Here is a 25,981-nt window from a genome sequence, read left to right as displayed (position 1 = left end):
ATTTGAGTTGACTCGGCCTGTATAAGTAAAATGAACGTCTCGTTATATGTGACTTGACATTATCCATAGTCATAAGATTCAGTTCAAGGATGTAGTTGATAAAAGATCGAATTATACCGTAACTAATACTGAAAGGTCAACGACAGAATCAACCTGTCTTCTTATAGCTCTAGGGGAATGATTACGGACTTGCTAATCACATACTCTGTACATCATTCCGTTATGCAAAGATTAAATATAATTCTTTGAAAATTAATTTTAATAGTTGCATACGGCTAGAAGCAATAAGAACCTAATGGGTCACACATAAGACTTGGAACCCAAAAGAGAGACAAATGTTAATTAATTGATGGAAGCCCAACTGAGCCCAATAAGGCCCATTCACTAGAGGGGGGCGATTTTATGTATGGTAAATACATAAATAATTATTTTGATTTTATCAATCCTAATTAGATTAGGATTATGAATTAAATTAATTAAAGGATAAATAAGTTAGGAGTTTTAATTAGATTATAGTACTCCTATTATTATCCAATAAGGTTATTATTATTATCCTTTATATATTAGATATAATTAATGGATAATGATTATGAATTCTATTCCGAATTGAATTCTTATTTCAATAACCTAATTCTATCTAACTAGGGATTAGATACAAGAGATTATAAATAACCCCCCTTATAGGATTTTCGAAATCCACAAGCTAAACCCCCTAGAGAATTTCGAATTCCACCCTAGAGCAAGAGAGAGAATTTCGACCCCCAGTTCGAGGACGAGATTTTCCACGGCTTCCTTCCGTTCAATTGATTTTCATCTTTCTTTCTTTATCCTTGATCTTGTGTTGATTAATTAGAGGCAATCTATTTTGGTTGCTATTCAACGGTTGATTCTAACTTGATCTTGTATTTGTTTTGTTCTGTGCTCGGGAACTCGAAGTAAGAGTTGTGGGCACTTCGCTTGCAACGGTAGATAGAACATCTAAAAGGTATTTCTTCTTATCCCTCTTTATATGAAATAATGGTTAACAGACCTTATGGTTTATGGAAATAGGTTAAAATTTTATATTTCCGCTGCTATACGTTAGCCTATTTTTCCAACAGCAACTGACCCTTCTCCTCCAACCAAAACTCCAAAGGGCAATGCCGACAAAAGGTTTAAGAAAAAGGCCTTAAAGCCCAGTGTGATCGATCTGCTGGATGAATCACCTTTGAGGGACCCAATCACAGACCTAATTGGGCTCTAGTTTCAATTCTTCACCACCATCACTGAGCCTACTCCAGTCCAAGAAAAAGAAAAACAAGCCTCTGTTTCTCAAGCTGAGGAACAAGCCACCAAAGGTCCTATTTCTGCCGACACTTCCGCTCAACCATCAACTGAGCAAGTGCTCGAAATTCCTGTTGTTCAACATCCAGAGTTAGCTAAGGAAACTCAACCTGCTAAAGATAGTGCTAAGTTGCCTAAATCTCCAATTCTGACTCAACTTCAGACTGACACTGAGCAGGTAAATAACACTGCTGAGCAAATACTTCCATCATCTTCTGAGCAGCATCTAGATCAGTCAGCTCCTGCTGCTGGTCTAAATACACAAAGTGCAGCTACTGACCAGGCTAGCACTTCTACTTCCGGTCAGCACCCAACTCCTCCATTTGGTGCTGACAACAATACGGCCCCTGAGTATAACACTGATGAATCCTACACTTATCTGAATGCTTCTGATTCTAGGAGGAAAATCATCGACTCAGCTCAAGCTCTACTTTAAGATATTCATCAATCTCACGCCGATGCTGCTGGGTCTATTCCTGCTGAGCCAACCCAATTCTCCTCTGTCACTCAACTTCTAACCGAACTTAAGGGTCTCAAAGAACTAATGAGTGTCATGACGTCTTTAGTCTCTCAACAGCCCAAGCAGGAATTTATAATGAAGCTGGCTGAACTCCAGCTGATCATGGTGAATCACATGAACTCCATCGAAGGAAAACTCAATGCCTTATCAGCTGCGAACTCAACATCTTCAACCTCTACTGAGGTCCATCAACTTTTCTCCGAGCTGACCGGGGCTCATGAACTAATCCTCTTCTTAGTGCTCTATTGAATAGATTAGTGAAACCATTCGCCTACTCAACTTAAGCAAAGAAGAGATGGACACTGACCAGGTCACGACAAATGACATTTTACACTGCACCAGGTCAACCCTTGCACATGTCCGGCACATTAACATTCAACGTCAGTCCTATGATTCTGCATTGCTCAAGATGTATTATCAATCTTATACCCGCATGACGGGCTCAATGACTTGGATTGGGAAATCTCTTGAGTATCTACTCAGCATGCTCAGCGCAAATATCAAGATCCCTGCTTCGACTATGGCTGATGGCATGCAAGTGTTTAAGGGTCTTCGGGAGAGTACGGGTCACATGCAACACTATTCCTCTATACTGACTTGTGCTGTTCAACAAGAGAAGTTCCTTATACCTCCCCTACAATCGACTGATGCTGGAAAAACGGGGGAGAAAGGTCAACCTAGCCAAGCTAAGCAAGCTGTTGGAACTCAACAGAAACCGGGGGAGAAAGCTAAGGATAAACAGCCAGCTGCCGCCGGAACTCAGCAGAAGCCTGGTTCAACTTCTGTTGTCCCGAGCAATCCCAATCAGCAACAAAGAACAGCCAAGGGCAAATCTAACCAAATCCAAGTCAATATAAAGAAATAGATTAGGAATAGTCTTAGCTTATGACTTGTAATTTTTGTATCTGGCGTATCTTTGTTGAAACTGACTATCTATATATGCATCCTTATCCAAAACTGACTATGCTATGCGATGCTTACTTGCTATGTTTTTATGTTGATCTGTCACATAAAACCACTCATTGAACAACAAATTAAAACTTGTGAATATAAAGATTAAACGAATATATCATACTCAGTACATTCCAATCTTGATAAATGAATCCAACTCTAATACCTGAACTTAACGCAATATCTCTGATATCTAAAAATAGATAAGTATCAAAGCTGAGTAATGGCCTTATGTTCCAAGTATTGACCTACTTCTGAAAACTGACCTTAGGCTCATCTGAATTAGATCTTGGAAGGTCTAGAATTGTACTAAGTTAGTAAAGGCATGCCTTAGTTTCACTCGATTAGATCTTAGAAGGCTTAGAGTTAAATTAAGTCAATAGATGCTACTCTTACGGGGGAGTAATTTCAGAAGAATAAGAAAGGTCAACTATCATGGGGAACCTCAACGCTGAGTTCCTTAATTAAATATTTTTGCCAACATCAAAATAGGGGAGTTTGTTGAAACACCTTTCCATATGATTTTGATTTGTGAAAATTATTTAAGTTAATCCCATGATTAAGACAATTAAATTTAAGTGCTTTGATTTAATTGTACTAATGTGTTTGTTCAATGTTGAGTATATTAATTAATGAGAACAAGAACTAAGTGTTCATAAAAAGAAAGATAGAACAAAGTCAGCATAAGCAAAGACACACAGCAGAAGCTGAGTTAAGTGTAACTCAGCCTCGTTAAAAGAAAAGTCTTCTTCAGAATAACGCTTGAAGGCGAAGCCGACCAAAGAAGCTGAGTAAAGTATAACTCAGTCCCGACAAAGGAAATCTTAAAGGCAAAGTCGAACATTCAAGTTGTGTATTCATCAGGACAGCGCCAATGATCCGTTTACTAAAAGACAAGGTCCGACAGATCTCTGCAACAAATCAGAAGCCTCAGAAATATGATCAAAGTCCTTTTCGAGATGCATGGACCGTTTGGCGTTTGGCTAGAAGACAAACCTGGCGCTAGAAGATGAAACCTGATGCAAGAAGACAAAATTGGCAACCCTGCCTCCTGCGCAAATCAGAAGACAGGATTGGCCTGCGATTCTGGAAGCTGACCATTCAATGACGAAAGAAGACCGTTACTCCCAACGGATATGTCGGAATTCAAATGATTTAAAGCTTCAGAATTCACTATAAAAGGACAAGTTCATCACTTGGATCCTCACGACATATACAAGTAAATACAGACAGAAAAGCAAATCTTCACAAGAGTGAAAATCCAAAATAGAAGCTGTCTGAAAAGAAAGCAAGTTCTTACACCCAATTTCCAATCATTGTGTAAAAGTCTAGAGTGAATTTGTATTCATCTAAAGTGTTCTTCATTTAGTGAGAACAATCTTGTATCAATTGTAAAGGTTAGAAGAGTGAAGCTGAGTACTCGGTTTTAGTACTCAGTGGTAGAGAAAATCTGAGTGTTCGGTTATAGCGCTCAGTGGTTGATAGGATTGAGTAGACGAATAGAGGATGGTACTCTTGCATACTCAGTTGCTATTGTAAACGGTTTGTGCTCTACCTTTAAAGAGCTCAGTAGTGGATTGAAAAAGCCCGGAGGGACTCTGGGGACTAGACGTAGGCGGTGAGGCCGAACCAGGATAAGACTGTTGAGTAATCTCTAACCATTTCTCTTGATATATATGTATGTGTTGCTTGCTTAAATTACTCAGTATATAATTTGTATAAGCCGACGCTGAGTAATCAGAGTGCTGAGTTGGAAGCTGACCAAATGTGTTATTTCCCACTCACAATTGAAACAGCTCTAGTCAGTTTCTGATTAAAGCTGTCTCACACTTCACTCAGCCTTGTTGACCTAAAGCTGAGTTAAATTATCAAACATTTAATTAAGTCAGCATTATTAAGCGAAAAAGTTATATTAGTTCCTAACCCCCCTTGGAACTAATCATATTAAGTTACACGGGACCAACAATATTCCCCCATTTCCCACCTCAAAGCCTCAAAGAGTATTTTCGTCCTTTCACGGGGCTAGAGGTGGAAAATTGAGGCTATGTTTAACTACACCCTTAAATAATTCGGTGCGTATGGACTCCCACGGATAATGAGAATTCTCATATCCAATAAAATAATAACATTAATTAAAAAATATATTTAGTTTATCGCTTAATCTAACCTGTGCCATAAGGCACAAGTTTATCTATAAGTATTAATTATGCTATGAAAAAAGAAAAAGTAAGATCATAGAGGTATTAATTATGCTATGAAATAGGTATTAATTACTTTTCCTTTTTGGCGTAAACCTCCAAAATTCCACCAATATATGTAGGGTAATTAATTTATTAGTCCTAATATTTTGAAAAAACATAATGTTTAGTCCTTGTATTTTCAAAAATACACTGTTTAGTCCTTGTATTTTCAAAACACATTGTTTAGTTCCTGTGTTTTAAAAAACACACTGTTTAGTCCTTGTATTTTTAAAAATACATGGTAACATACTGTTTAGTCCTTGTATTTTCAAAACACACTGTTGAGTTCATGTGTTTTAAAAAACGCACTGTTTAGTTCTTGTATTTTCAAAAACACACGGTAAGGTTCCTAACCTTTTTCTCGATGAACTGTTTAGTCTTTCCGTCTGTTTGTTAATTTTTTTACCGTTTAGGAAAATGATAGGGACTAAACAGTTCACCAAGAAAAACGTTAAGGTCATCGAGAAAAATGTTAGGGACCTTACTGTGTGTTTTTTAAAACACAGGGACTAAACAGTGTGTTTTTTAAAACACATGAACTAAACAATGTGTTTTGTCAAAATATAGAGACTAATAAATTAATTACCCATATATGCATGAGTTTTTTTTAAAGTTCTAATGAGTGAGTTAATTATGTTTTATTAATTGCATATGATTACCTAGAAAAACTAAACATCTTTTGAACAAAAAAAATGTATTAATTATGTCTTCTCCTATGCGTTATGGCATAGGTTAGCGTTAATTTATATGAGGTTGAAATAATATCAGAAAAACGCCATGCCACCCAGGAGAATTTCCAATATTTGTTCCAACTACTGGAATAATATTTCTAACGTAATATGATACATGAGGGAAGTTCATATTTGATGAGTCAATATACTGATTGGTTCTTTAAAGCACTTTTCACAAGACCTGGTCTTTTAAACGTTGTATTATAAGAGACCAATTGTTGGCATCTATTTTGTAAAATAACACTACCAAGTGCCTGCTGAGAAACAGAGGAAGGTGTAAATCCATTTTTACCCTACACATATACATGCCGATGTTTCTATTCTGGTTTATGATATTTGGAACGTTCAACCTAGTAGAGGAAAGAGTATGAGTGACAGTCAGCATGCAGACCTCGTTATGTCTTCCAACATGTGCCAATCTTTTATTAAGAACTGTAGTTTGATTAAGTTAAGGTACTGTCATATAATGACGAGGGAATTTCAAAACTGGATATTTAATATTAATAATTTAACTTTTTATTTTAAAATATATACCCACTTTTTTATTTTAAAATTAAGAAGTTTACTCAGTGATCTCCATGAAGATTTTTTGGACATCTCCAAAGGAATTTATACAGTAACGGGGTGGAGATCCCTATGTGGCGGATATAGTCTCCATCCCCATCCTCATTTAGATTTCGGAGAAAAATTTTCCCTCGTCCTCATCTCCACTTTTACAGTTATTTTCCATCCCTGTCGATTCGGATATCCGCGGTTTTCGGATAATCTCCTCCATGTTGCCACCCCTAGTGATAACATCGGTTAATATTCATCCGATCTTAAGCAGAATGCGTTACACCCTAAATTAGAAAAGCCAAAGTTCTTGGTCCATTTTCCAAAACAAACACAGAGCCAATTTACTACTACTTAGACCACAAATCCTCATTCCTATATAAAATAGTTTAACTTCCTTGCAAAAAAAAAAAAAAAGCAATTTTTACTCACATTATGTGACTTCATTCTTTAAGCCTTTTGCTTGCTTTCTCTCTCTCTAGACTAGAATTAACTTAAGCGTCAGAGTATCCTTCATCAGGAACTCGAACAAGTGTTTTCTATTTTGCATGACTTATTTAACACAAGGAATTTACAAGCATCATCTTCAGTAACGACCTTTGAATCCTACTCCTTTATTAGTCGAATCCATATTTAACATAATTTAACACTCGGTTATCATTGGTTTAGTGAGTGTAGATCTGAGAACTTTATTATATGAGTTTGATAGACCTTTTTTTGAAATGAACATTGTTGAAACACCTTTCCACAGGATTTTGATTTGACAAAATTAATTAAGTGAAATTAAATATTCTACAACACACTAAGTTTAAATGCTTTGATTTATTGTTACTAATGTATTTGTTCAATGTTGAGTTTATAATTTATTATAAGACATAAAGATCATAAGGCTCAAGCCCTATATGGAAGTCAAGGCCCAAGTCAAACAAGCCCAAGATCACTCAGCCCGCGTATTTCAAAACGCTGCCGTTGAAGTGATGAAACGCATGCTGAGCAAAGAAGGATCCAGAAGATCCACGTAGACAACTTCGGCTAGAAGCTGCTGAGCTGTCTCGACAAAACGTACAAGACAGCCGCTGACCACAAGACAGCTTCCAGACAAAGTATTTCCTCTTTTAGTAAAGATCAGAAGACGCAGAAAGCTGTCTGGTTGACGTTACCTAAAATGGAGGAACATACTGTCACACTGACCGAAGAACAGAAGATGCTGGAATCTGATTGGCCAAGAGAACTGCTGACAGACTGAGTGAAAACGACCTGTAGCCGTTTCCCTCCAACGGTTATTTCGAAATTCGAAATAACCAGAAGCTCTCACAGCTCTCTATAAATAGAGCATTCAGAATCCACATTCAACAGAGAACTTTGAGCTAAAGCCGTTACGCTGACCAAACGTGTATAAAAGTTCTCCATCAAAAGCAAAGCAAATTCTTACACTACAAGCTTATTCATTTGTGTAAAAGTCTAGAGTGATTGATCCTCAATCATCTAAGGTGTTCTAGCAATTGTTGTTTAGGACAAATCTTAATCATTTCTAGGAATAGAAAGGAGAAGCTAAGTACTCGGTTTTAGTACTTAGTGAATTAGAATAGAAGTGAGTAGAGGTATAGAGGAAGGTACTCTTGTTATACTCAGCTTCTGACTTGTAAAGGGTTTTCGAGTCTCTACCTTTAAAGAGCTCAGTAGTGAATTGGAAATCTCGGAACGTGTTCCGGGGACAGGACGTAGGCTTAGAAGAAGCCGAACCTGGATAACTCCGCTGAGTGAAGTATTTCTAACCCTTAACTCCTTAATATATTGCTTGCTTAAAACAAACTAAAACTGACCAAGTAAAAGAGGTCAAGCTGAGTTGTGCGCTACCAACGAGTTAGTTCAGGAATAGACTCTAAGTTCTATTTCCTGACCTAAGCAACGAAGCTGACCTAGTCACTAGTTGACTAAGCCAGTGTCTTGCTGATTGCTAAGTGCCGCTGTTACATAATCTTTTCTCAAAGGAAAGAAATCTGCCCTAATCATTTTAAAAAGGTAAAATAGTTCCTAACCCCCCCCCCCTTGGAACTATATTTGCAACCTTACAAGGGACCAACAAACATGACTTCTCCAAGGACAATGAACAAACTTCACATCACATCTAGGATATCAAGGAAACGTAAACAGAGTTGTACTTACCTTGACCAAGAACTGAAATCCACTTCTCGGGGTAAGAAGATAAAACTCTTGAAAGGTAAAAAAAATTCTTCGAATGGCATTAATACACTTAGGCTTAGCCCATGTTATTCACTACTAAGGCTTGTACTTCTTCCTGGAAAGAAAGTGGTGAAACTTCATGCATTTCTTGAATGATGGGCCCTATTGGAATGGTTGTGATTCCAATCGAGAGGGGAATGGTGGTTCCAATGGAGAAGGGTTTGGTCCCTCAGACGTTATTGTGTTAGTGTTGTAAACTCTATAAATATCAGAGCTCCACGCTCACTGCACCAACTGATAACTGGTGAAAAATTGCTTGATCGGTGTCCTTCCCCGTGAGGTGCCGTTGGATTCGGCCGGGAACACTCTGATCCTTAAGTCAGTAATGATTTGAGAATAAACTATAAGCACCAAGGTAAAGAATTAGTAAGTGTACATTGAGAGTTTTTATATGAGATTCCGTAACCATCTAGGTGGTAACTTAAACAACCTTTTATTTAATGCCACTGAATGTATTAATTATACGTTCTTCAGGTCCGATTGTTAAAGCTTTCAAAGAACTATTTAATGCCATTGATTATGACGGTTTCGTGGGAAAATAACTCAGTGGTAACATGGGTGTATCTACCCTGAATGGCGGATATAAGCCTTTTATGCTATGTTGGATCCATATGGCGTATCTACATGGCAAAGTTTCCCCATTGAGAACAGCCTCCTACATACGTCATACCTTCATCATTGACGGATGCTGCTACACGGATGTACTTGCATGCTAATTGATTCTTTTACTTATGGATTTTTATGGTTTACCTAGTTGGAAATTTTCGGATGTTATCAATCTTATTATATATTGATATTCTCTTCCTCTCTTATGGGATCCACATTATTACCTTATTAAGGATAGTAATTTTTGCAGATTGATAACCTGAACTTTGTGGAATATGCAGAGCACGCTTTCCTATAATTTAATGCCTAATTAGGTATCTTTGATGTAAGACTATATGGTCCGCTATAGAGTTTCTATAAGACCACGTGGATAGTGGATCCTAGATAGAGTATTTTTCATGTTATTAGAGCATCTCCAAGCACCCTTCAAAATTGCCAACACTTAATACATCATTTCAAAATATATTATTGTATTTTTTCTCTCATTCACATTACCTGTGACAACTTCTTTTAAAAAAGCTCAAATACTAAGCAACTTTAAAAGTTGGCACTATGATCTCACAAATCATTATTTTATATATAATTTATTTTAATTATAAATATTATCATAAATTCCACAAATAGTAAGCAACGAAATCATTTTTTTATATTAAAAAAGAAAAAATAAGAGTGCCAAAAATTGACAATATTGCCATAATCATTTAAACACTATTTGTTACTTAAATGCTACACACTCTTTCAAGTACTCTTCATCTCATCAAACATCCTTTCAAGCATATTGTATTGGAGATGTTCTTAGATGTCATTGAGCCCCTTTAAAACTTAGTTCAATCTCTTGTATCGACTAAAAGCATATTACGAGAGCGTGGCTCATCTTTGGAGCGTTTAATAGATCATAGAGTTTGGATATTTCTAAGACGATCATTATATTATTAAAAAGACATGTTTGCTCTTATCAACAACTCCCATTTCATTTCCTCCACAAACATCTACAACACAACACATGAATAAGAAACAAACATGTAGACATATCGTTCCAATGAATAGCTTTTTGGTTAAATACAATTTTATTGTTAATTATATTAGTTAGAACTTAGAACTATATTTCAAAATAACGAGTAAGAAATATTTTGGATTTATTCCAATTCTTGTTATATTTTCCTAAAGTGACGCTCAAACTAGTCTATGATGTTTGATAATAATATACTATAGTTACGGTCATATTTTGACATTCTAAAACCATCTTAACTGTTCTAGAATCAAACGCGGTTACATCTCATCAAATGAAATCACACGGCTCATATTTGACATTACAAAAATCCCGATATACAGCGGATAATGTTCTCCTTTCCAAATCAAGCTGCTGAGCCAGCAGTAATTTCCCATCTATTACAAGCCGAGCCTAACAATAGCCGTTCATCCAGTCACAATGGTCCCCACATTCTTAAATAATTTAACCAACTTCGAATCATATAATTAACCGCAGTCAATATTGTAGGTTGAAAGTAAAAGTCATTTTCTTTTTCAATAAATAAAACAAACTCCTCTCCTTCTTTCTCGTTCCTGGCGCTCACCTCACTTGTTTCAAAGTTTCCATATTCTCTCTTCTCTCTCTGAAAATTACAAAATCAAGGAATCGAATTCGAATCTTACCTGAAACTTGCAGGACAAAGTTTTTTAATAACACCAAGGCTTCTTCCGGACCCCAAGCATGACGGTTTTCTCCGGCAAGCAGGTTGTCCCGCTGGATTACGAGGCTGAAGTCTCCCAGCGTCTTCTCGAAGCTTCTCTCGCCAGTGATCTTAGATCGGCTCTAGAATGCATAGCGGATAAGTATGTCGATGTTAACTTTCTCGGAGCAATTTCCTTAAAATGCAGGAAGAGTGAGCTTGTTCTACTGGATGAATCTCCTTGTGAAGTTCGTGTTTATTATGAGGAGTTTAAAACTGACGTTACAGCCTTATTCCTGGCAGTTCATGCTGGAAATGTGGCTCTTGTAAAGAAATTGTTGGTAAGCTGATGGTTGTTTTTTCTTTTTCTTGAGATTTGAACTGTTTTATTGACAGTCTTTTATAGCTTGTTTTGAAAATGCATGTGTTAATGACTTTTGAGCTCTGTTTAAGTTGAGATATGAGGTGATTGTTTTTTTTTTTTTTTTCTTAGCATTTATATGCTTTTGTATATTATCATTTTTAACTCCGTTGTTTGGTTTCGCATCCCAAATTTGTTAGAAACTAACTTATTTTGAATTTTGAATTTTGAATTATAGTGGATTTAACGTAAATCTGGAAATTTCACCCCAAGACCCGGAGTACTTTTGTTTCTAAATATTTTCATAGTCAAAATTATTTTCGTCTTTTTTAACTTATTTTCTCAGCAACCAAACACAATCGGAGACAGGCTAAATTTTTTAAACTAAAGGTACTTTTTAAGTTTCAGTTTTGTAGTGCGCAATCTTTTTTTCTTGAATTAGTTTATTTGTTTGATAAGAAGTTTTGCTTTCCCGGACTGCTCAAAAGCATAGATATTCTTACATGGAACAAAATTGGAATTAATCTTTTTCCTTACATTTTGAGTTTCCCAGGCCTTGCATTTCGAAAATTATCGGAGGTAGGTACTGGTCTTTCATGAAAGTCCATTATACACATTTGACATATGGACTTACATATTATAACAATATTATACTATATTTTTAATGGGTCACAAAACACAAGTAAAAGTGTTTATAGGTCCTCTATATGAGACACGCTCGACCAAAAAAAAGTTGCAGAAATCATATTCATATCTTTGGAAGATTTATTGTCTTAATATGGGTCCCGCATCTATTGCCGTACTTCCTTATGAAATTCAAATATGAATAAAGTTTTTCCGATGTTGCGCTTGCTGTTCACAAAGACTGGAGAATTAGCTTCCATCTGTCGGAATTATTCGGAAATCCCTTTCCTTTCAATCATGGCAATCCAAGTTCCCTATTCACAAGGAATATGGTTTAAGGGTTTCTGCCTCATAAGCCTAGAAAAAGAAAGTAAATACAATAAAGTCCCACAGTTTAGTATGTGATGTAGTAGCATCAAGTGTAGTGTAGAAAGTAAATCCAAATTGTTGCCAATTTTGTGAATAATAGTCATAGTTTTTAGCATAATTGGAGTGCCAGGTCGGTACAGAAATTAAACCTGCATGCATGCTGTATGTTGGTGCATATAATTCTTTATCTGTACTGTTGTGTGTTCGTTGCTGTGTTGAAAATATTATATTAGTATGCCCATAGGTTTATAATACTCTAGTCGCTAGATACCCTATTTACCAGAAAGAGATTTTGCCTGCAAGGCCCTCTGACCCATTGGTTGAAGTCGCCCTTTCATGAATATATCAAATTGGTTCTTGGAAGGTCCATGCTTCTTTGTCCGTCACATCACTACTTTTTCAATATTTGTCTTTTTGTGGCCATTACTTCCTGTCCTCCCTCAGGAATCCTAACTGCGTAATATGGCGGTCCATTTGTCTTTTTCCTGGTAATCTTTATTAAGATATTAAGCGCAGAAAGAACCAAAAAAGACATAGTTTTGAGTGCAGTGTCACCTCATTGAGTCTTTCGACAGAAAGCAACAAAAAAGTACATTGAATGAGGACAACATATTCCCTGCGAGAAGCTAAATTTTGGTTTTGCAACTGACAGAGCATAGGTGCGGACGTCAACCAGAAACTCTTCAGGGGCTTCGCGACAACAGCAGCAGTGAGGGAGGGCCGCCTTGAGATTTTGGACATTTTACTTAAAGCTGGCGCTTCTCAACTTGCTTGTGAGGAGGCCTTGCTGGAAGCTAGCTGTCATGGCCAGGCAAAGCTGGTTGCACTGCTCATGAGCTCTGATTTGATTAGGCCCCATGTTGCTATTCATGCACTTGTCTCTGCGTGCTGCAGAGGATTTGCAGATGTGGTTGACACTCTCGTCAAGGTAAGGAGTCATCCTGCTATTTTATTTCCCTAGATTCTAACGAAGATGATCCTTGTATTAGGATGAGAATGGGCATTATTTAATTTTATTATAATCGAATCAATTAGATGCTCAGCAAATTTAGCACTCACTCTTGACTTCTAGATGAACAAAGGCCTTGAACTACTAGCTATCTTTATTCTCGCCGGAATGATAAGCTTCAGTGGTTAAAAAATATGCCATTTTGATTGATATAGTCTCGTTCGGGTGTTAATTTTTTTTGGTTAACCTCGTTCGGGTGTTAATAATGTATCCCCAACTTACTGAAAAGTGGTTGTCAATTTAATAAAAGTATGAGAACACTGATTTGAAAATCTTAGCGCATTCTTTAACTCATGATGCCTGTGCCTTGTAACTTTAGACTTTTTGGCTTTGTTAAAATGAATTTATTATCAGACTTCATTTTAGCAAATCTTCCTTAGCTGTTGGACAATTACTTAACCAGTTTCTTATTTCGTATGTGATCTGACATGCGTGTTCTAAATGGCAGTGTGGTGTAGATGTGGGTAGGAGTGATAGAATGCTGCTGCTATCATCGAAGCCTTCTCTACACACAAACGTTGACTGTACACCTCTTGTTGCTGCTGTTATTAGTAGGCAGGTTGCTGTGGTCCGTATGCTGCTAAAGGTAGCTTTTTCATCTTTTACTCAGATGATTCTAAACATTAGGATCATTTGCTGAAAAACGTGTGATTCACATAAGGGCAGAGTTCTGTGGATCATCTTCTTTCTTGTCAAGAGGTCATTCTTGAACTTGAAATATACAATTTCCAGCAAATTTAGTCATTTAGAGGCGGATATTTTACTGATTCTTAGTAGCATCTTTTTCTCCATCCTCTTCTGATCCTTGTGTAAATATTACTTTGTTTTAATGGTATGTATGATTATTGTCAAAATGATTAAACAGGATGGTGCCAGGACTGATGTTGAAGTAAGACTAGGAGCATGGTCATGGGATGTAAATACTGGAGAAGAGTTTCGAGTGGGTGCTGGACTAGCCGAGCCATATGACATCACTTGGTGTGCAGTTGAGTATTTTGAAATCACCGGTAGCATATTGCGCATGCTACTCCAGCATTCTTCTCCCAACACTCCTCACCATGGAAGAACTCTCCTCCACCATGCTATTCTTTGTGGTAATGCTGGAGCTGTGAATGTGCTCTTAAGCTGTGGTGCTAATGTGGAATCCCCTGTCATAACTGTGAAAACTGAGTTCAGGCCCATACATATGGCTGCTCGATTAGGCCTATCAGCTATCCTTCAATGCCTAATAGACTCGGGTTGTGATATAAACTCCAGGACTGATTCTGGTGACACTGCGCTAATGATAAGTGCAAAATACAAGCATGAAGAGTGCGTGAGAGTATTGGTGAGGGCTGGAGCTGATTTTGGCTTAGTTAATATTGTCAATAAATCTGCGTCTTCCATCGCTAGGACAAACAAATGGTCCCTTGGTTTTCAGCAAGCTGTGCTTGATGTTGTTAAAACAGGAAAGGTTCTCACATCGAGCAACTTTTCTGTGTTTTCCCCTCTGTTGTTTACAGCTGAAGCTGGTGACATAGAGGCCTTGAAAGTGATTGTTAGCTTGGCAGGGATGGATCTTGATTATCAGGATGATAATGGGTTTTCAGCAGTTATGTTTACTGCTGCAAAGGGTCATGTTGAAGCATTCCGTTTGCTGGTCTATGCAGGGGCTGATGTAAAGCTATTGAATAAAGCCGGTGAAACTGCAATCACCTTATCTGAACTGAACCAAAACCATGATCTATTTGAAAAAGTGATGTTGGAGTTTTCACTTGAAAGGGGTAACCACAATGCAGGAGGGTTCTATGCGTTACACTGTGCAGCTCGTCGTGGAGATACGGATGCAGTGAAATTACTGACGAGAAAAGGCTATGATGTGAATCTCCTTGACGGAGACGGCTATACAGCTCTAATGTTAGCAGCAAGGGAAGGCCATGGGTCAATGTGTGAGCTCTTGATTTCATGTGGAGGCAAGTGTGAGTTCAAGAACAATAGAGGTGAAACAGCTCTCTTACTCGCAAGGAAATACGGCAAGAAGAAAAATGATGCAGAAGAGGTGATTCTAGATGAGCTTGCTCGGAAGCTGGTTTTAGGAGGTTCAGATGTACAGAAGTACACAAAGAGAGGGAAAGGAGCAGCACATGGTAAGAAGATAGTAATGGTTAAAGAAACAGGAGTGTTTCGATGGGGAAAGTCGAGTAGACGCAATGTGATATGCAAGGAGGCAGAGGTAGGGGGGAGCCCTGGGTTTCGAAGGAATAGAGGGAAGAAGGGTGATGCAGATGCCCCTGGAATATTCAGGGTATTAACTAGCAAGAATAAGGAGTTCCATTTTGCATGCAATGGTGGGTTTGAAATGGCTGAGTTGTGGGTTAGAGGAATAAAACTTTTGACAAGATCACCTATTTGCGGTTGAAGATATGATTGATATATTAATGTCATTGTGTAGTCTAGGAGGTATTTATATAGATGTTTAGGGTAGTAGTAGTAGTAGTCTACTTCATCTCGAAGTAGGTTGAAACTGTTAAATTGTAAAGGTCGGTGTAAATGCTTTTTCATCCAAAGTAAAATTGGTAGCTCAAATCTCATGACTGCACCATCCAAATCATTCTTTTCCTACCTAATATGATGATTGTATGTATGTATGATGCTAAATATAGTTATACTCTTTTAGACTCGTCCTTGGAGTTGTAAATAAATAGCCTTGTTTTCCTTGTTCATACTAATCCAAACAATGTCTGCTCTGATTTTGATATTATTTTTTCCTGAAAGCCTTCTTGATAAAAATGACGAGGAAGAAGTAAAAACTCAAAATCAGAGCTGGAGTCAGTATGAGCAAGGAGGAGAAGATTGTTATTGACTCCAATGAGTATGTAGACACTGACAATATTAATTAGTAGTTTTTTTAAGCTGTAAAAGGAGATCAAAGGGTCATCAAAACACATAGATTTACAACAAAGATTCACATGTTAAAAGTTAGGGATAATTACAAAACTAGCCCTATTTTAAAACCCATTTACATTTTTAATGTAGTTCTCCAACCTTTTACAAATTTAGGCGGTTTCAGTGTATTTGCCTTGTCTTTCTCATTCCCTGTTATCGGCCCTAAACATATCAAACGCGAACGACGAACGATCGAGGAGGAGAAGCGAATGCTAAGCGAACGGCGAGGAGAAAGAAACTAGAAACGGCGGCGAGGAAGAGAAGCAAACGGCGGCGAGGAGGAAGAGGAGGAGAAGCGGCGGTGCTAGGAAGAGAAGGAAGAAGTCGAACGGTGAGAAGAAGAGGAAGAAGGCAAACCGTGAGAGGAAGAGGAGGAAGAAGGCAAACCTCTATCCGGCAATTTCGTTCCACCATGGGTAAGGGTAAAAAGGAATCCAGGAGCAAACGAAAGGTAAACAATCTTAAATTTTTCATTCCTTTTCAACTTTTGAGATTCATGATAGGCACAATCTTAGGGTTGGATTTTGAATTGATGATTTTGGACACTCAAATAGATATATGAAGCTGTAAATTTGACCACATTGTTCTTTCAATAACTTTCTGAACATTTGATACCTGTGCATTATGTTTTTTTGCCTTCTGGCTGGAATATTAGATATCCTGTGCATTTCTGGGTTTCGTACTTGAGGTATCTTCACTGTTCTCAATGTGATTAGCACACTTGCTTTGCCTGTAGTTCCTATACTTGCTGTAATATTTTTCCATGACAAGCTGGATGGAGTGAAGGTTATATTTTTCCATGAAAAATATTCTAACTGTTGTTGTTTGTGAATTGCATCAAGAGGGCAGTTCCTATTATGGTGCTTAATTGTATGTATTCATGTCCTGCAAAATGAAGGATGTTTAATAGTTATCTCCTCATATATATTCATGTCCTGCAAAATGAAGGATGCTTAAATTTTATTTGAATGGATATTGTTTAATGGTGCTTTTTACAAGTCCATATTCATTACTCATGAAACTTGCAATGTTTTTATCATTCAAAGCTTATTTCCTCTTATGTGTATTTCTTTTTATCCTAATTGAATTTCAGCCACAGATGATATAAATAGGGAAGGGTTGAGATTGAAACAACCACTTTAACTTAGAACCTTAAAAAACATTGTCTTCCTTATAAAATTGCGACTCTGCATCCCTTTAGAAAGGCGGATCAGGCGAACGCCTCTGCCTTTTGGCTTCTCAAGCAACATGCCTGGAGCCTGGATGATATAGATAGAATTTTTCAAAATTCTCTAGTAACCTCCATGATCACATAACGTGTGTTTGAAGAATTTGACTTCTTCCATTCATTTTGCTTACTATATATGATTTGTTTCATAATGTGCGGTCATATTTTAAAAAATACGACAGGTACGACAGACTATATAATCTGTCGCCTGTCGTATTTTAAAAAATGCGACAAATGCGACAGACTATATAATTTGTCGCCTGTCGCATTTTTTGAATATACGACAGGTACGACAGACTATATAATCTGTCGCATGTCGTATTTTTTTAAAATACGACAGGTACAACAGACTATTTACTATGTCGCCTGTCGCATTTTTAAAATACGACAGGTACGACATCCTATAGATTCTGTTATTTGACGTATATTTACTCTGTATTTGTCTGATTATTTGTCTTATTTGCATCATCATCAAAGGATATCACAACAGAACAAGGGCTATAAGGAGGAAGGCTGGGATGGATCATTATTTCTTGACCGAGTGAATGGGATGCCAACGCAGTTCATCCGGATGTAGAGTGAAGTTCAGATGGTACTTATTCCGATAAACTATAAAAACGAGCACTGGTTCCTAGGGGTTCTTGTGCTGCAGGAAATTCATTTATACATATATGACAGCCTGGTGTCAAATTGCAGTGAAGAATCACTAGAAATTTTTTTAAGTTTACGTCTGGATATCATTAGAAGAGTCATGGATAAGAATGGTCATTGGCCGAAGGCACAAGTGAAACGAGACATAACCTGGAGCAGAGTTCCTGGTTGTCCACAACAACTAAGTGGTGTGAAACGAGACATAACCCGGAGCAGAGTCACTTGTGCTTTTGCCCAAGTTATAACTGAAAGGTGTGAAACCCGACATGATCAGTTTGTGTGCAACTTTGATGGATCGTATGGCGTCTATTTTAGATTGCGTTTTGCAGCCGAGTTGTATCATCAGAAGTTATTAGTAGATAATTTAGAAACAAGTTTGCTTTTGTCTGATAGTTAGACATTGTAATTTAGTACATTTGTTGTACAGATATGTAATATGTTATTTGGTACATTGATGTTAAAACTAGTATGTAGTTTAGTACATTGATGTTTAAAATACGACAGGTGCGACATGGGTAGTAGATTTAGTACATGAAAATACGACAGGTATGACACAATATATAAAGTACATAAACCTAACAAATAAAGTTTTAAAAGGTTAATTACCCAAACGTCAAAAATAAAGTTTTAATACATCAAGTACATAAACCTCACAAATAAAAGTTTTAAAGGGTAAAGTACATAAACTTCAGAAATTAAGTGTCCATATTCCTCGAACAGCTTGCTGCAGAAGTTGAGATATTACTTGGCATCCGTATTGTATTTGGAAGCGGACGATGACAATTCAACCCATTATGACCAGTATTCCCACACCTGCTGCATGTTGTGAGAACTACTTCTTCGCCTTGTGACGGTATTCTGTTTTGACTCTTTGGACGACCCTTAGATGGCTTACTAAGAACTTTAGGGGGCAGAATTCTCATAAGGGGCTCGCAGGTCGACCATTCTGATTGGTGACCAACTGTAGAAGCACAGTTTGATGGTACAAGCACAACTTCTGTTCGTGTCTCTTCTTTTTGGGGCTTCCTCATCTCCTTACCTTGTATGTCTTTTTGTTCATCATTTCTTCGTGGTATAAAGGTAGCATATAGAGGAATCAAATCAGTCGGATTCATACGACAATAGTCTATAAAAACCATAACATCCTCATCTTCTTGAATTGGTGCTACTATTCCAAGAACTTTGTTTGGACCGTATGTTGACTGCATGGAGATATGTAGATCAAAATCGGTTGTATCAATACTTACTGAAGTGTACACTTTCGCTTTTAACATTTTCAAATCGATGTTAGTTGCAAAACGGAACAACTTCGATTGACCGCCCACGTATGTCATATCTTCTCGAACGGTTTTCCAATGGCCGTGCCACAATAACATACATGGAACTGTTCCAAACGACATACTTCTACATTTGAGAAAAAAACACATATTAACAAAAACTTATACTCAGATAGTCTTTCGCACCTTTTAAAAATGTGACAAAATCGACAAGCTTATACTAAGAGAGTTTGTCGCATCCTGAAAAAATGCGACAAAGGCGACAAACTTATACTAAGAGAGTCTGTCGCACCCTGAAAAAATACGACAGGTACGACAGGTTCATATTTCTGGAGTCTGTTGCACCTTGAAAAAATACGACAGGTACGACAGGTTCATATTTCTGGAGTCTGTCGCATCGTGAAAAAATACGACAAGTGCGACAACATTAAACTACCAGCCATTGTCGCATTATTTCTTGGTGCGACAGGTACGACAAAGTCGGGGGAAATCCTAGAAAAACATTCATGAAAAATCTAAAAAAATACAGAGTTTCAATGGGTTGAATGGGTCCGAAATGCATAACCCTAGACTATTTTCGTTTGAATTTGACATATACATCTTATATACATCGTATTAAACACATATGATATTGTATTGAGATTAAAATTGAAATCTAGGTCAAACCCGACACCATACTTACATGAATAAACTAAGCTTTAGCTCTTGGATTATTCACTTGATTGTTGTTCACTTGATTGTTGTATGAAGTGTTGTAAAAAATGGAAGGAAAAAAAGAAGAGAAGGAAAGTGTGGAGCAAGTGTGATGAATGAGTAATGGTGAATGTGTTTGATGGGGAAGAAGGGGGAATAAGGAAGACAAAGGTATTTTTGTCCAAATACAATGAAACTGCCTATATTTGTAAAAAGTTGGAGCACTACACTAAAAACGTAAATGGGTTGTAAAATAGGGCCAGTTTTGTAATTATCCCTTAAAAGTTATTCAAGTATTTCCAATATCCTTCAAAAAGATCAAATTGAATGTTCGACTCTTATTATTACTTTATTTAATTACTCAAATCACTATTTTGTGGTGTTAAAGTTTCTTGCTTAAGTTTTTAAAAAGTGAAATTATAAATATAACACAAAGTGTTCGGGATAAATTTCATTATTTGAGCTTAGAAAAGTGATTAGTGGCTAGATTCTTGCCCGAGAAAGGATCGTAAAGGTAATCACTTAGACCATTTCCTATCCATTTCATCATTTTTACTACATTAAGTCATGTTTTTTTCATTTTCTTGCTACAATGTTTTTGCTCAACTCATTTTCTAATTTCCTCTCTCCAAACATAAGATTTCTTTCAAATAATAATATTATATAACAAAATACACAATAATTATATTTATATATATATATATATAAGTAAACCAAAAACTAAAACAATAATAATAAAATATTATTTGATAAAAGAAAAACAGTATTTATCAAAATGAGAGTAAGGTTTGATGATAGTTGGAGAACAACCATCATCAAATCTCCTTTCCAACATTAATTTGATGTTGGAATGGAAAGTCTTATATTAGGAAAAAAAAAATATTGAGTCAAATAGAAAACGCTCCTTGCAAAGCTTGTTGGAAAACTTGTTATCTGACTTGATTAATCATTCTTTGTTGTGCAAAATTAATGGTTTTGTTTTTGTAATTTTCTAATTATTCCAGTCTTATAAGTTGAATTGATCAAATTCAAATTTTCTTATTCTATCTCATAATATCTATTGGTTCGACTGTTTTTATTTCCACTTTGGGAAAATTAGACAGATATTTGTTCTATCTCATAGTATCTCATATTCACTTTTTACAAATTATCTACAACCATGTTAAATGATAATTTGAATGATATCAAACTAACTAAATTATTATTTTCTATTTCCACTTTAGGAAAATTAGACACATATTCACTTTTTACAAATTATCTACAACTACGTCAAATGATAATTTGAATTATGTCAAACTAACTAAATTATTATTTTTAATATATTTTAAGGACTGAGATTTATAAATTATGAGTTTAGGATATATTCTTTAGAATTTACAATTTATAAATTGGAGTCTACAAATTTTAAATTAGGCTATAAAATTATACTATATTTATAATATATATATATAAATGATATATTTAGAATTAATTATAATATTTAGAATTAATTTTGGTAAAAAATGACATTTAAAATTAATTTTGGAACTAAAAATATAACATAGTTGTAATTTTAAACTTAATAGTTGTAAGTTGTAATTTTAAACCTAAAAAGTTGCATTAGTTTCTAATTTCTAATTTCTAGAGGTAATATAAAAATGTAAAAAATTTAAAATTTCTAGAGGTAATATAAAAAAGTAAAAATATTTAAAATTATAATAATATGTTGTGATAAATCTTTTTGAGAGAATAAATTTATTTTTGAATTGAAAAGGGAAGTTGAAAATAAAACTTTGCAAATATTTAAATTTAAAAACTATTTAAGATAAAAAAAATACAAGATTGGGTTGGTTTCAATTTTTACACCCCTAATTTTTTAATGGAAAAACTAAAGATATTCCGAAAGAAGAGTAACATTTAAAATTTGAAACTTAATTGTAGGGCTTTACCCCAAAGGGAGCCCTTCCAGAAATTCTCAAAGGCCAAGGCAGAACCGAGGCCTATGAGGGGGTTTGGAAATAGTTTTCAACCAGCAATTGACGCGCCTCGGTTAGAACCTCACTAGCTACGTCATTGCCCCAGGCGCAAAGATGCCTTTCTCTGTCTAACCCACTTCCTTTTTATATCAAACTTCTCCTCACTTACTCTCCGCTTCCTTTTTATATTCAGCAATCCTCTGGACAAAACTATTCCCTAAAATTCTCTAGTGCAACGCATAATTACTGATTAGCTGTTGTGTTGTGATTGAAGAGAAAGGAGAGTCCAAAGCATCTTCCTCTTTCAGATATGCTTAAACTTACCCTTGCCTTGTAAGATGGAGAGTATAAATCTCATCAATAATTATTTTTTTAAGGCTTAATACATCACTTAGAGTCTCTCAAATTTGGCCAAAAAACCAATTCACCCATCTAATAGAGCATTTCTAATGATTCAGACCCACCATCATTATAAGATTATTTTAATAAAATTTATTAAATTATTAGCTCCAATGGTTAAACTCTACAATCATTCATCCACACCAATCAATTAAACTCTATCATATTATTTTAAAAATTAAAAATATATTATAAAAATAGTCAAAAGCTTAATAAACTACTCAATATCTATTAAGTGATTGATAAGTGCTCAATATATTAAACTCACCCTAATGGGAGAGAGTTTAGTGAAAGAGTATATTGGTGGTTCATTATACTCCATTGGAGATGCTGTTATAGAGTATCTCTTAATCCTATGAACTTACTTAAGCTTAACAAACTACCATCCTCTTTGGTTTCTGCATCAATTGGGTCATACAAATCTTTGCAAAATAACAAATCTTCCATCATAGGTCTTCATATAGAATAATTGGTTGATGTCAATTTGACCATGGAACTATTACTGCTATTAGATTCCATAGCTAACTTCAAAAATTAACCTTGCTCTGATACCAATTGAAGGACCCAAAAGACGGGTTACCAATAACAACAATCAAATACTCGGAATACCAATAACAACACCACAAGGATCAATATAATAAACAATCAACCAAAGCACAACCCAAGTCCAAATAAAAATAGCAACTATAACCACAAGAATGGAAATCCAAAACCACAATCAACAACACAAGATTTATACGTGGAAAACCTCTTCGGTGTGAAGAGTAAAAACCACGGGACGTTTGAGGAGTCCACCCTACTTCTCTTATTATGATAAAACTGAGGGCAAAACAAACCCAACAAAGTCTTACAAAAGGTTTATAACCCACCAATAATCATGAAACAATAAGAGATTTCAAGAAGTAGACAAATACCAAGAAAGAGAAGAAATCAATCTACAATCTGCCCCAACTCCGAACAGACCTTCCCGACCTCCGAACGACAATCCCAACGGTGAGAACAAGGAACAATATGTCTAGAAGCTCCTGTCCAAATATCGTGATGATCCGACGGTTCAATCTCCGGGAATCAATAAAAACGTGATCTGACCTAAGGAGAGAAAAGGCCAAATCCGAAAAATGTCTTTTGTGTGTGTCTTTTCTTCTTCCTTCACTTATATTAAATGAATACAACTCATTCCAATAAATACACATTAATATAGCTTCTCAAAGAAGCCAAAATTAATAATAAATGGACTTTAAATATGGACGGGACCCATAACAATCTCCCCCTCCAGCCCATCACGGAGAGAAGAAAAACTCAAATTCTTCAACGTTTGAATCTCATCCCGGAAAGCTTATTACAAAGCTCAAGCTTGCTTCCAGGAACCACCTTGGTTAACATGTCTGCTGCATTTTTATCTGTGTGGACTTTCCTTAACATCAATTCTTTCTCTTCAATCACATTCCGCAACCAATGATATCTGATATCAATGTGCTTGGTACGAGCATGATACATGGCATTCTTGCTCAAGTCCATAGCACTATGACTGTCACAGAATGTCACATACTCACATTGCTTCAAACCCAACTCTTGAAGAAACCTCTTCAACCAAATCATCTCTTTACACGCTTCCACAGCTGCTATATACTCTGCCTCAGTAGTGGACAATGCTACACACTTTTGTAGCTTGGATTGCCATGAAATGGCTCCCCCTGAAAATGTAAACACATAACCTGAGGTAGACTTTCTATTATCAAGATCACCAGCTATGTCTGCATCTGTATATCCCTCAAGAATCGGTTTTCCACCTCCATAACACAAACTCAATTTGGAAGTACCACGCAAATATCTGAAAATCCACTTAACAGCTTCCCAATGAACCTTACCCGGATTAGATAAGTATCTACTCACCAAACCAACAGCCTGTGCAATATCTGGTCTAGTACAAACCATAGCATACATCAAAGAACCAACAGCAGATGAATAAGGAACATAAGACATACTCGTTTTTTCTTCATCTGACTTAGGACAAGCTCTATTACTCAACTTGAAGTGAGCTGCTAAAGGTGTATTAACAGGCTTGGCATTCTTCATATTAAGCCTTTCAAGCACACGTTCAATATACTTTTCTTGTGATAGCCACAACTTTCCAGCTTTTCTATCACGAACTATCTCCATGCCTAAGATCTGCTTAGCTGGACCCAAGTCTTTCATGTCAAATGACTTGGACAAATCCTTCTTCAAGTTGGAAATCATCCCTGCATCTTGTCCAACTATCAACATATCATCCACATATAAAAGAAGGATAATGAAGTTACCTCCAGGGAAATTTCTAAAATACACACAAGGATCTGCTGAAGTTCTATTGTAACCATTCTTTGTCATGAAAGAATCAAACTTCCGATACCATTGCCTTGGGGCCTGTTTGAGCCCATAAAGACTCTTCTTCAACTTGCAAACAAGCTTTTCTTTTCCCTTCTCTTCAAACCCTTCAGGTTGCTCCATATATATCTCCTCATGCAAATCACCATGTAAGAAAGCAGTTTTCACATCAAGCTGCCCCAACTCCAAATCAAGACTTGCAGCTAAACCTAAAACAGTTCTTATAGATGTCATCTTGACAACAGGAGAGAAGATCTCATCAAAATCAATGCCCTTCTTCTGATTGCAACCCTTTACCACCAATCTGGCTTTGCGCTTCACTATCTTGTCACCATCTTTCTTGTTCTTGAAAACCCATCTGTTTTTCAAGACCTTCTTGCCTTCAGGAGGCTTCACAAGCACATATGTTTCATTCTTTTTCAAGGAATCCATCTCTTCATTCATAGCATCAAGCCAAAGATTTTTGTCTTTACTAGACAACACTTCTTCAAAGTTCTCTGGCTCCCCCTCATCAGTGACAAGAATAAACTCCGAACTTGGATATTTTGTAGAAGGTTTTCTTTCTCTAGTTGACCTTCGAACCGGTGCTTCTTCCACCAAAGGAGCTGGCTGCTCCCCCTGCTCATGAACATCCTCTATATCATTCTGATCATCATGTGGAACATCATCAAATTCTGGTACACCATCACCATCATTATCAAATTCTGGTGCATCACCATCTTCATTTGGTTGTACCTCCTCAACACCATCAAATGTTGCTTCAACATTCTCATTTGTTGGCTGCTCAATAGGAATAGGAATAGAAGTAGAAGAAACATCAGTAGTATCAAATGACAATGTAGGAGTAGAATTGTACCTTGTACTTAGAAGTTCTGAGCCCATCTCGTGCTCAAAGAATACTACATCTCTGCTTCTCACTACCTTCTTCTTCTCTGGATCATAGAGTCTAAAACCATACTCCTCATCACCATAGCCAGCGAATACACAAGGATTAGTCTTGGAATCAAGCTTTGATCTCTGTTCTTTCGGCACATGCATGTATGCCTTACATCCAAAGACTCTCAAATGTGAATAAGTAGGATCTCTACCCTTCCATGCTCTCTCGGGTATCTAAAGGCCAAGAGGAATCGATGGTGAACGATTGATCAAGTACACTGAAGTATTAACAGCTTCAGCCCAAAATGTCTTTGGAAGATTAGACATTCTAAGCATACATCTCACTTTCTCCACAATTGTTCTGTTCATTCTCTCTGCTACACCATTGTGTTGAGGGGTGTCGGGCACAGTTT

General features: G+C 36.5%; 1 protein-coding gene and 1 non-coding gene across 2 annotated transcripts; one reads left to right on the top strand and one right to left on the bottom strand.

Moving 5' to 3' along the window:
- The first annotated feature begins 10,711 nt into the window (after positions 1 to 10,711).
- Positions 10,712 to 15,796, top strand: LOC136231883 (uncharacterized). The gene is made up of 4 exons (XM_066020881.1): positions 10,712 to 11,178; positions 12,844 to 13,119; positions 13,649 to 13,786; positions 14,066 to 15,796. Exons 1-4 carry the CDS (start codon positions 10,879 to 10,881, stop codon positions 15,596 to 15,598), a joined length of 2,247 nt encoding a protein of 748 aa, XP_065876953.1. The 5' UTR covers positions 10,712 to 10,878; the 3' UTR covers positions 15,599 to 15,796.
- Positions 15,797 to 21,894: 6,098 nt separating this feature from the next.
- On the bottom strand, positions 21,895 to 22,045 carry LOC136234306 (U4 spliceosomal RNA). Its single transcript, XR_010691196.1, has one exon. It is a non-coding gene; the product is annotated as a U4 spliceosomal RNA (small nuclear RNA).
- Positions 22,046 to 25,981: the final 3,936 nt, after the last annotated feature.

Source organism: Euphorbia lathyris, chromosome 6, assembly GCF_963576675.1.
Source record: "Euphorbia lathyris chromosome 6, ddEupLath1.1, whole genome shotgun sequence".
Taxonomy (NCBI): domain Eukaryota; kingdom Viridiplantae; phylum Streptophyta; class Magnoliopsida; order Malpighiales; family Euphorbiaceae; genus Euphorbia; species Euphorbia lathyris.
Note: the sequence above shows the minus strand (reverse complement) of the source record. Positions and strands in the feature narration are given on the sequence as shown.